The 12,483-nt window shown below is 49.4% G+C and overlaps 1 protein-coding gene across 2 annotated transcripts in view; it reads left to right on the top strand.

Moving 5' to 3' along the window:
• LOC8040654 (hemicentin-2) overlaps window positions 1-12,483 on the top strand; it is a 381,503-nt gene that overhangs the window by 158,490 nt on the left and 210,530 nt on the right. The window contains exons 8-9 of one of the 2 annotated variants that reach the window (XM_042287164.1): window positions 5,506-5,759; window positions 8,676-8,844. In XM_042287164.1, the coding sequence (XP_042143098.1) occupies window positions 5,506-5,759; window positions 8,676-8,844 (423 nt within the window). Of the gene's footprint in view, window positions 1-5,502; window positions 5,760-8,675; window positions 8,845-12,483 lie in introns of both variants that reach the window. The other variant, XM_042287163.1, reaches the window with a different exon arrangement.

The raw sequence follows: 12,483 nt of genomic DNA, 5'->3' as shown, positions 1-12,483 counted from the left end.
AATCGGGCGTTCTTTTTTGTAATCTCTGAGGAAGTCGTGGGACAGAGCAATGTCCCCAAAACTGCGAAAGTCATTGCGAGAAGCGTAAGACGACAAAGAATTTGTACCACGCATCTCTAGGGTCAAACCTCGTGCACGTAACGATCCTTTCGGACAAACCTAGTTCCATATAAAGCGTTTTTATTTCAGGTCCACGCGATAATTTTCTAAAACGGGTGAATAATCGGGTAACATGATAAAGTAAAGCTCTACGTTGGTAACTCATTACCATTGCTCTTTTTTTTTTTAGTTTCCTTCATGTTTTAAAACCTTCCGTCGCGTTTTTTTTTTTTTCTTATTATATGAATTTGCTGGCGTCTTTTAAATTTTCGGCAAACTGCGAGATATCCGCCAAGCCTCAGAATAAACCCGGCAACAATGCAAGTTCCGGTCAATCGTCTTTCTTTTCCCGTTTCGTTTTTCTTCGGCTAACCACGGTCCGGCTCACGTACTCGCTCGCTCGCTATCTAGGTAACTGTCCGTACGAGATTACTGGCCGGTGTTCCCTCTCTCGCACCGTGCCCCGCCATTCCCCATTCTACATTAGACTCGGCGACAGGGCCCTGTATTAGCATAAGCTTTCCGGTTGCGCTTTGTTTCGCTCCATCCCTCTGGCAGCGGCGTTCTACACAAAGCGTTCGGGCCACACGGCGACCCCCCCGATCTCGGCGTGCTCGGTCATCCATCTTAACGCGCATGCGCTCTGGTCGACGGCTGTCCGATGCCCGCGCGGAAAAGGGGAGTGCGGGAAGGCCGGAGCAGCGTGCCAGGGGCTTAAGCCTCCCCCCCCCCCCCCCGAGCGCTGTCGCTTGTTTCAAGTCCGGGAGCCGCGGCCGCCACTTCCGAGGCGCTGCGATCTGACATCGGGCCGCGTTCCGACGCCGGCGAACCTGGGGCCGCCTTTCTCTCCCCTCGCTCCTCCCTTCCCCTCGGCCGGAAGCAGCCCTAACGCTCGGCTAATTGACGGCCCATTGTACTCCTTGTAATTGGGGCCCAACTTCGATTGCTGGCCACGCATGGACGGGTCCCTGTTGTTTCCTGCTCTACTCGGCATTCGGGGATTGAAGGGGGAACTCCGACTGGGGTCGTGCGCCTCAGCGGTTTTCCTCGCGGAGACGGGCCGCACTTGTTTAGTTCTTCTCAGTCGGGTTTTAAGAATGTGCCAGAAAGAGGGGGGAGGTCCCGTACGTCGTACGTGCGCCAGATGTGGCCCTATTTTTTCGGAGTATTAATTGGGAAAGCTGAAAATTAGCACGGCGGACCCGGACACCGCCTTTAATCTTCGGGAATCTTCGGAATTGAGGCGACGCGCGCGGACCGCAAGGAACGACGGAGCATCGTCCGAGGCATAATTATGGACGCCAGGGCCCGCGCGCAGATTTACTCGTGGAACACGCGCCATGCTTTTATGTTTCAGAAAATGTGCGCGAACTACGGTAGATAATACCGTAGTTCGGTGCACATTGGGTTGAATTGACACTACTCTCACCGTCGGTTTCTTTCTTTTTTTTTTTTTTTTTCTTTTTGCGTTTTAAGATAGAGCTGTACCTGTAACTCTGAGGGCAAACAAAACACAACAACAAATAATTATTTTAAAACATCTCGCTACAGAAATAGACGACAACTTTTATATAAATATATATCTTCTTTCTTTCTTTCTTTTTTTTATTCTGGCTTTCGTGTTCGGTCAAATCTGAACCGGCGCTACGCGTAAGCGAAGAGGATTACGTTCGCTCGCGTTCCAGGATGATTGCACCCTTCGAGACTGCATCCATCTACAAAAAAAAAAGAAAAACGGTAAGTGTGCAGGCACAAAAATTCTCGCGCGTTTTGCTTCGCTTTCCGAACGAGCACGGGCGCAAGGAGGAGCAGAACCCCGACGCACGCCGCGTTTTGAAGCCTCGCGAGTTCAGGCATGGCGGAACGCGCGCGCGCCACAGGCCATCAACACTGTCTTTGTAAGCCGAAAGATGTAATCGGCTTTTCCCAAAGAGCAAGGGCAAGCAACAGCGACGAAAGGAGCGAGAGGCGCGCACAAACGCGATTCTGCAAGTCCTTCGTGATTAGGGGCCTGCGAGGCTTTCCGGTGAGCGCTGTCGTCACCCGGGGCCCACCCGGAAAAGAATCTTACCGCCGGCGCTTTTCTCTCAGCCTCGGCCAAAAGCAATTTAACGAAGTGTGGCTGCCTGCTCGGGCGTGCCGGAGCATCGGCATTCGCGTCGCGGTGCGTGTCCCCGCCTTTCTTTCCCGAGGTTTTGGTCTGCGAACCTGTCGCCGCCGTAACAGCTTTTCACGGGTTCACTGGCTGCCTGAAACGCGCCTACTGCCGCGTTTCTCGCCAAGGAAGCGCCGAGCCAATCGACAGCCGCGGCGCCTCGTGCCGTCGCACGCTGAAGCGGACGGCCTCGAGCGGAGTCGCCGAGTACGACCCAAGTCGGGGACGACCGACTTTATTTGCGGTGCCTCGTCTTTGCCGGGCTAATTAGTTAAGGAACACACATCGTTAACGAACTTCGTTGGGAACGATTTGTTCCGTAGACAGTCCGCGAGAAAAGCGCGAATGTTCCCTGTCCGACGGATCCGTCTGAGGCGATGCTGCTGTGTTTCCATCCCACGTCCGCCGGGCTGTGTATCCAGCGGAGCAGTGACGTGCGGGCGCCGGGAAAAAAGGAACACGGGGGAATGTTTGAACCAGCAGGCTTAGGGTTTTCTCCATTGCATTTGTTTTCTGTGCTTCTTTCAAAGAGCGAAACAGGAAGGGCACATCGAGATTTAGTTTGAGGGCCATTAATTGGAGAGCGTTTCTTTCTCATTGCGTGTGGGCACTTTTATGTGTGCGTTCGAACTAAGGTTCGACATGTTGCGCACAATCAGAAGAACGTTTATAATTTCCTCAATGTGCCGCAATTTTTTTTTTTCATTTCGTGCGATGTTACGGAGAGAGCGGACTCGGAACTTTCGCACATTTAATCGCCAATTCCTGTCCCCCTTTTTCTTGTTCGTCTGAAAGGCTGCCAACACACGTACTTGAAAATGGTGCGTAAGTTAACCCTATCGGCGGAGCACGGAGGCAGAGACTCTACAAATAAAGACTTTAAGTGAATTTGAAATTCGTAATACAATAAAAAAAAAAAAAAAAAAACGATGTGCGCCGGAACAATGTGTGTGGCGTTTCGCACTCGTTCAATGTCCCTACACACAAGGCAGTTCTGATATCCCCAGTGACGGACAGTGCATTCTTATGGGTTAATGCCGCAATGGTATTGCTTGCTAAAAGATAAGATGACGGTTTAGACTCACAGCACCCTCCGTCTCGTTCTGAGGACTAAATACGTGCAAGTTTCTGTCGTTGTGTAGTAAGCTAGGAAGAAAATAAAAGCCCGCGAATATTAGCCAAGTCTCCACCGGAACGTGACAATTACGTCAAAAAGTCCTAATCTCACGAGGATTAAGAGGACCATTATATTCCCCATTGTCAGGCAGTGATAAAATAGCGGTATTCCTTTTCCTTCTATCTGTCCGCAGCGTAACTCACAGACATGTTACATTTATGGAAGAGAAGGAAGGGAGAGCGCTGGAACGAAAGGAAGGAAGGAAAGGAACCGAGCCATTTTGCACGTCAGCCTTCAGAGCAGAGTTGGCCCATTCGCGGGTCAAAAGTGCGGCTCGTGGCTCCCTGATAAGGTTGAAGCTTGGGCTAGTTGGTGTTTCATCTTTAAAATGTTAAAACAGCGCAAACAACGAGGGACGTGAAGCTGCGTTGTGCATGGCTCCTTGTGCTTCTCATCCCTCGTCGTTTGCGCTGTTTTAGCTCCCTTGTAAGCGTTCCCCCCTTCACGTCCTCTGTCTCCAAGACAAGAAGAATTCTAGAATTAAGAAAAGGAGAAAAAAAGCTCGCGGTTTTAGCAGTCTTGTACTGCACTACGTGCAAACAGCTGGGTTGCTTTTGAACACATAGATGTGTCTAGGGACCCTGCTTTTCTTTATTGTTCTAGAAAGAATTTCAAACCGAATACGCATAACGGTCGCCAGGGGCAGTGACCAGCTAGTGAACCAAGCATTCATGTTTTTGCTTAGCGGTTGAAGGCACGTTCTGTTGCCTGGCGTTATTTGTTGTACTCAACAATTATGCGTGTCCCCATCGGACAGTTCCATTCATATCGTTTCTTGTTAAAATTAGCACCCCCTTTTCTTTTTCTTTTTTTTTCTTTTTCCTGCGGCTCTGTGAATTCTTGTTGTTTTGTCTGTGGCTTTAAGCCCATGCCACTCTGGCCACGTGCAAGCTTCGAACACGCTTGTCAAGATACGACGGCTTGGGGCGCGATCGGTCCCGCGTTCTACAACAAATCATGCCCCGGGTCCAGCTCTCGACGACCTCTAGAAGCAGGTCGTCGAAGGTTGCGCCCCGTGGTCCGGGTCCCTCAAACGGCTTTCGCGTATACCGTTCAGAGACGCCGAAACGGCGAACAAATGGCCGCACTTGACTGCAGCAGGAGCCGGTGTAATAGCTGCCGGGTGTTGTATACCGAGCTATAGTCGCCATTCTATTCCAGCCAACTCATCTTTATGGTCTATACAGAGGCAGTCGCCATGCAGAACGAAATTGCCGATTTAAGCGATGTTTCGAAACACTTTCTTTTATCGCCTGAAGAAAAACAACGTGGAGCGAACGAGATATCCGCGGGTAAACGCTTTTCTGAGCGATGTATTGTGCCGTATCCTTGTCAAGATTTGAACGAGAAACGGGAATTTACATTTGGTGGTTGCTTTTGCCTCATGCTCAAACGTTGACTTACAGGCATCTGGTTAGGGCCTAGCGTGGCCTCTAACCATCCCTTGTCGATCCTAAGCTTGCAAGAATTGAATAGATGGCGCACGCATAAAGCATGCCACTTACTTTAAAATAGGGAAAGACATATCTAGCTTCTCAAAACTCCACGCAGTTACGAAACCCCTGAGTTTTGCTTTTGGTGGTATCTGGGCTAATCGGAAGTTTAAAAAGAAACTAATTTTAAAACCTCTTTTTCTTACAATTGGTAGCAAGTAGCCGGTTCAGTCAGGTCTGTTTGAACGTCTTCATTAATTTTCACATATTAAACAAGAAGTCTTTGCCACTTAAAAATTGTTGAACGCAATTTCGGTAGTTAAAAGTGCTCGCAAAGGCTGCCGCAATGTAATCGCTCCAGAAGCTCCCGAGTCGTGCAATATCGCATCCAAATACACACGCGACACGTGACTTGAGCAGTCAATAGGCAGTTTGAAAATAGGGGGCCCCCGATTCATCGGCTAACTTGAGTAGCTTGTGGCGTCGCATTGCGCGTACGCAGAACTTCCACGCTTGCGCAGTGCGAAGCTCCAAGCTGCTCGAAGGATCCCGAGCGTCAAACTCTCGAATGTTTTGGCCGGTTCCCGGAATGAAGGCAGGCAGCCAACCGGGTGATGGCCTTCTGTTCTCGTGCAAAGCAGGGCCACCGGAGCCCCTCGAGAACTGCAGCGTGAGCAACCTGACCGAGCGCGGATTCTGGGTGGAATGTCGCGAGGAGCGGCCGTCAGCCGGCGGCGTCTCCGTCGCCACGGCGGTTCCCGGGTCCGCAGTGGCCGCGGCCCAACGTCCCTCGCTCTGGAGTCGCGGTCAGGAGCCTCTGGTCTACCTGCTCGAGGTGTACGGACCGCCCGAAGAGAGCTCGCCCATGCGCGGAGTGTCGGCCTCGCAGCATCAGGTGAGCCCGCTTCGCTATTGGGCGGGGAAATTGAACGCCCCGAGCGGTTCACTTCGCCAGTATGGGCAACATACTGGACTCGCTTCTGACGTAGCAGAATGTTCAATGAGTTCTTGGCTTCGCGTCCAGTGAATCAAGCACCGATTGAATACGAGTTTCAGCCGAAAGCTGACAAAGCACTCGTGTCGTCTGTCCTCCGCGCTCGATCGAGGTCGATGACGTAAAGAAGGCAGTGCCTTCCTTCGGGTGAACAGTGAACACCAAGCTGAGTGGCGAGAAACCTAGATAAAGTTCCCTCTCTCCTAGTTCCATCTTCTCGCCAGTACTCAGGGGCATCTTTCTGCGGCATTTTCGAAGAGTGGAGGAGTGCGAGAGCCCAGGGGCTTTATTCGGCGCTGACAAACGCACTTTCGTCCGCATTGCCACAGTAAGTTGTCCCCGATGGCTGGACTTATACTTCGTTTCACCTTAAAGGGACACTGCAGTGAGGGGGACATTTTGTTTTTGAAATTTGTGCGCGAGAGAAAAAAAACAAAAAAAAAAACATCACGCAATATTTACGCCGTTAGACGCAATTTAGGTGGCGGTCACGGCCCACTCTAAGCCCCGCCCACAAATCAGTTGCCCCACCCATTACTACTGGATTGGCATGACTGCTAGACCAAACACGCTAACGAGCATAGTGTCATGATAACAATCCCTGGAGAATGGGAAAAAGAAGGACAAAGGATAAACACAAAAGTTTTGGGGTTGTCCTTTGTCCCCCTTGTCCCCCTTCTACAGGGATTATTATCGTCATTCTTGTCGAGCTCGCTTGCACCTTTGCATTAATTGCATTATCATCAAAGCCTAGTGTCTCCCTTTCGTGACATCCGGCGTGTCTAGTCTGTCGTCTCAGAACGCCTGCTAGTTGCGCGAGCAGAAACGCGGCAGCCTCCGGCATCGTCTGCTATTCCTCCACAATCTATCGTCGTCTGCCATGCCGGGAGGACGCGGACATGAACGCTGTCCGTCGGCGTCCCTTTTCGCCTTCCTCCGTCTGCTATTCAGCCTGCGCTAAACAAGTTTTAGAACGCGTGCAAGATTCGACCATAAAAGCGGCGTTCTAGCTTTCCATCATGCGCGAGCGACTGTCCAATAAAAGTGTCTGTCAGCGTCTGTTGATGTGCGGTAAAAAGCGACCGAGAGAACTAAAAAAAAGAAGCAACAAAATAAATGTGCCTGTCATTTCAGCTTTTATGTTCTTGGTATTTTTTTTTCCTGGACATACTTGACGCAAGCCGAACGCCCGATTACCTACAGCCAAATGAATCTCAAATTCATAACTGTGTAGGTATCTTCTCGGTATTGAAACCACGGTCGAAATCACGACGGTTTCACAATCCAAAGAGCAGCGGGGGGTTGCTTCTACGGGAACCAACATATTTATTCTACATCAACACGCGCAAAAAAAAAAAAAAAAAAAAACAAAAAAAAAACAAGCCTGATAGATTAAAATAGTGAATAGCTTAGGCTAGTCCCACTTCGAAAACAAACATCCGGACAGCGTTTTCGAAGCCGCGTACTTTCGACAGTTCTTTGCTGCAAACTGTGTCGGTTGATGAGATCTTCCTCTAAACACCTCTGTAAACTCAAAACCACCCGCACCTATCAAAATTGACGAGCTCAGCGACCTACGCTCGTTCAGCGCTCCGCAGACACCGGCAGCCATGTTTGTTAACGTTTGACTGAAGCGGAAAGGCAATCTCACGATATTTTTGAAAACGATAATGACTCTATCTAGATTATTTGTATCTCAAATATAAAAAAAGTCGATTAGGGTACTATTACGGCACGGAGATACAAATTTACAACCAGCCTTTCACACTTCAATCATCTCTCCAGCCAATGAGAGAAGTAAGCACCTTATATAAGCACGGGGCGGTGCTAATGGGGCTGTGACCACCACATTTTGCACCTAAATTGCGTCTAGCGGCGTAAAGATCGCTAAAAAAAATTATATCTCGCGGTATTTCTTTTTTTTTTTTTTAATATGCCGTGTTCTTTTAGAAAAATACAAAAAATTTCATTTCCGTGTCCCTTTAAGTCTAGACGCAGCCAGCACTCCGAGCCGATGGTACCAATCGTGCCTTTTTAAAAGCGCACCATCATGGTGTTCATCATGTTTCTGTCTCGTGCTGGATAAGTAAGGACACGAGTTTCAGCCGAACGCAGCACTCGTGCCCGATTCGTGTCCCGCCTCCGGTGGGGGGCGGAGAAAATCGACCACTGCAGTATTTGGGACTGGGGGATCTCAAAGAGTAGCGCCGTCGATAGGGGAGATTCCTTATGGAACCAAGCCGTTCATGGCGTGCCAAAACTGTTCAGGTGGTGAGCTCATTTTTGTCCGCGGTGAATGGAACCGGCATTGTGATTTCAACGTAAAGTTTATAAACGTCTCGTCGAAACGCCCAGCTCAGATGGCAAAGCGAAGGAGTTGCAACTGCAGAGAAATGATGCCCCGGGGCTCGCAATATGAATGCCGTTCCCTTTCGCCGAAGTGTACGAAAGGATATACGATTCTGTATCACCTCTCCGTGTTACGCAAATTCAACTGCTACAAAAATGGTTGCGAGCAATCACTCCGCGAGCGCTATTCCTTCCCTGCAGATGCGTATGTGAAGTGTGTCGCACGAACGTTGCCCGTATCATCTTTCGGACGATAAAGCGCCGCAACAGCGCCGGAAGAGGAAGGGGGGGGGGGGGGGGGGGGGGGGCGACGCGGCGACGCAGAATGGGAGATGCGTGGGTGGTAGTAGAACTGCGGCAAACTATACGGCGGCAAAATCGTTTCGCGCTGGCGCATTTTTTTCCCCCGTGAAGCGATTTCGATGGCGACGACTCCGGCTTGCCAACTTGCTGCATGCCTCGGTACAGGTGCTGCTGTTGAACGTGAGTGGACCGGAGCCCCGGTTTCGCGTCGGTCAACTTTGGCCGGGCACCGAGTTCGAGGCCCGGGTGTTCGCTGCCAACGCCAAGGGCCGCAGCCGACCCTTCCGACTCAGCGCTTGCACACTGTCGTCCGCCGAGGCCCTCCTCGACAAAGGCAAGTCCCTCTGGCCTTCCGTCAATTTCACAGTTGCTCTACGCGCAAAATCGGCGGTTGGAGAAAAGGTTTCGAGCGGATGCTCTTCTTCGAGTGTAGTCGCTATGAGACAGATGTTCGCTCGAAACGTCGCCTTCTGCCGCTCTCCTGCCTTTTTCCTTCCTTTGCTATTGTCTCCGCCGCCGTCCGTACGATTTCTGTTGCTTTCTTGTCCTTTGTTGTCATTCGTTGATGGAGCTCCAGACGACGGGAAGTTCGCCTCGCTTAAAATTAACAGTAAAGCTTCTTTATTGATGCAAGCTTTATTTTTTTTTTGTATGCTAGATTTTTTTTTATTACTTTTTCTATTTCCTTCAAAGGCGCACATTCGACCTGAAATGAAGTTGTGGCGCTAGAGTTTGCACAAAAATAAGCACTGTTTAAAGCCACACGATGGCGCTGTGCTTCACACAACGCTGCATGCAACTTTCGAGTTTTGACTATAGACGAGCGTATTGTATACAAAGACACTGGCCTGAACGATGAATTCTAAAGTGAGCCTTTCCCACTGAAACTGCATGACCATTGGAGCACGATACCAGTGGCGTCACCCTTCTCGTTGGCTAGGCTAATCGAAATCCCGCCAATGAATGGTTGGTGTTCCAAGTGCATTGTGGAGCAGTACGCACTCAGGACTTCTGAGAGTCTATTATTGTTCAGTCCTGCTCGTTGCAGCTGATCTTTTTCTGTTCTGGATAATTCAATTATTAATCTTGTTTTTTTCTTTTTAAAGGGATACTTCAACGAAATTCGAAATATACCCGTCGTGTTCAAAAATAGGTTGAATATGATCCACATTATCCGTAAACGACAATCGCACGTTTGCATTTTGAGTCCGGTGGCTGTATTTTTCGTTATAAACGGCCCACTCTGCCAAGCGCTTGAAGAAGGCCCAGCGGAGACCACGTGACATCCAACGCAATCTTGACGTAGGTCGTCTCGGGAGGAGCAAAGCTACGGCGAGGCTGACGTCGAGAGGAAGGGCTAGTGGTTCTAGCCACCGAAGCGGCTGCTTTTGTACAAATTTTGAGTGACGGGTTAATCTTTTATAATATTGTACATAGGCGTAGACTTCGGGGGAGGGGGGGGGGGGGGCATCGGGGCTCGTGCCCCCCCCCCCCCCCTCCCTTGGTGAGATCCGGAGGGGAGAGGCAGAGGGGGCCCGGGCCATCAGCTTTAAGGCCCGTTCACACTCTTGCGACCGAGTACGACCGAGTACGACCGAGTACGACTGAGAGAGACGAGGATCTCTTAAAACTTCTTAAATGTTTTTAGAATGAGGGAACACACTGGTATTGTGGCGCCATCTATGCGGTGACCCTGGAACTGCATTTCACAAGAGCGAAGGTTTTGCGGGATTTCCGAGGTCAAATGTGCGTAATAACCATAGAAAGGCTCGTTTATAACATTGACAAAAGTTTTTCGAGCCAAGAAAGAAAGGATAATGCGCGAGAAATAAAACAAAATATGCCGGACCGCCGAGTTTACACTGCTTCCCAATAGATGGCGCCAGTGTGTTCTCTGGTTTAAGAAGTTTTAAGGAACCTAGGTTTAAGAGGTCGCAAGAGTGTGAACAGGCCTTTACCGAGACGCTGTTTACGTGCCATGTTACGAGCTTCTATAGTAGTGGCATGTCAACAAAATAACGCCCACGTTGCCTTCATTGACAAAATACATGGGAGATGGAATCGCAGCGTGCTTTCGTTAGCTTCAATCTCCAGTTCTAACAAAAAGATAACGCCCCGCCCCCGCCCCCCGCCCCCCCCCCCCCCCCCCCCCCCCCCCGGGAAAATGGAAAGTCTACGCCGCTGATCTTGTAAAGGGGCAACAGCGACTTCTGGGTCACACAAAAGAAATTCTCGGGGAGTCGGGGAGAGGGGAGTTCCTCCTTCCCCTCTTCTCTCGTGGTGGCCGGAGGCGCTACATTTACCGTCACTACCTGTCAAGGTTCCTAGACGGCCATTACAAACGAGGCGTTAGCGACATCCACCAGGTGCTCGTTGCTAATCGTTTAATTCGTTTTAAAATTCCTTTTCGTGTCCTTTCCACTAGAGATTGGTGTGTCCGATGTGATGCTGCTCCTCTGAACACATATAGACCAAAAAATAAGCGCCGAAATCTCGTTGTAGTATTCCTTTAAGGTGAACAGATGTGAAAGGAACGAGACAAAACAACCTACCACAAAACATGCGTGTTCGCTTGAGTCTTGTATCTCTGTACCGGAGATATCCGTAGGGGACGCCTCTAACGGATATCGAAGCGAGAACGCCATCCGGGTGACTGATTGTGCGATGCACCAAAGGTGATGGAGTTGTGCCGTCATTAGACACCTGGGTGCCCTGTCTTCGTCCTTGGCCGCTGTTCGGCGAAGCCCGTTAGGCGGACCCCCGAACGATCTGTTCCTACACCGCCGCTATTTTGTCTTCGTCAGCTAAGCCGTGCGTGACAAACGACGTTCAGCAGTCACTCATTATACGCGGCGCCATACACGAGAGAAGAAAAAAGAAAAAAAGAAAGTGATTCCAAGGCGACTGTAGCAGCCTTTAATCGACCCGACTTTCGTGAACATGGCCATGTCAGTTCTCGACTGTATAATCGGTCAGTTTCGGTTTGATTCTTATTAAAATAAGAGGTTTCTTTAAACCTATCGTGCGCAGCAATAGAAATGTATAAAAACACAATGTTTTTTTTTTCTCAATTGTTCGTCATGCTAAAGAGATTGTAAAATCAATCTAAAAGAGAACCATATTTTATAGATGGTGCCTGTTATTGTGGTGTGTCTGCGCCCTAAATATGCATATCGGATATCCCCATCCAAAGATGCAGAAGCTTGTCTTTTGTTTGCGCAACTTGTGCTTCAATTTGCCTGATGCATCCACATTATTTTTTTTTCGTCCCAACCAATGACTGTACCTGCTTGCCCACCCTGTCAACGCGACCAATCTGCATGTTCACAGAGTTGACTGGTAATTCGCGTTTACCACGTTTGTATTTATGCGTCTTTATAGCTCGTACTCGCGTTTTGATATTCAGGAGACAGGTTCCAGTACCCGTATTGTTGCAGGACGTATTCTAAAGAAGGCACGTTTTCAAGAACCCCCTTGGAGCCAAAATATTTGTTTTCCAGCAATGTCTTTACTTAGAAAGGGAACAACGCCAAAACCTCACGCGGAAGAGTGTTGGCCGCTCTGCTAATATATTTAGGCACCACGATACGCCAGGAGATAAACGAAGTGCGTCACATTTCAGGAAAAACGCGTGTCCCAAGTAAATAAACATAACTGAGATACCTTTTTGTTTAAATAAAAAATCGTCGTGCCATCTACAATCCAGGCATGCGTCATTCCCTAGACCCAGTTCTAACCGAATTTTGCATTACAAGACACGAAAACATTCGAAATTATGTACCGTGATGCTGTCGCATCATTCATGTTGTAATGCTCCATTTTCAATAATACGGCGCCGATTTCTATCCCGAAGAGAAAGACAGTCAGAGATAAAAAGATAGCGTTCGAAATCCAAAACTGAGATGGAGTCGCATTTTCCCGCGCTTGCATTTTTAGTGCGTTCGGCGTATTTGTTCCGCTTTGCTTAGATATC

Source organism: Ixodes scapularis, unplaced genomic scaffold, assembly GCF_016920785.2.
Source record: "Ixodes scapularis isolate PalLabHiFi unplaced genomic scaffold, ASM1692078v2 PGA_scaffold9__187_contigs__length_104089568, whole genome shotgun sequence".
NCBI classification, from domain to species: Eukaryota; Metazoa; Arthropoda; class Arachnida; order Ixodida; family Ixodidae; genus Ixodes; species Ixodes scapularis.
This window is presented reverse-complemented; position numbering and strand designations above follow the sequence as displayed.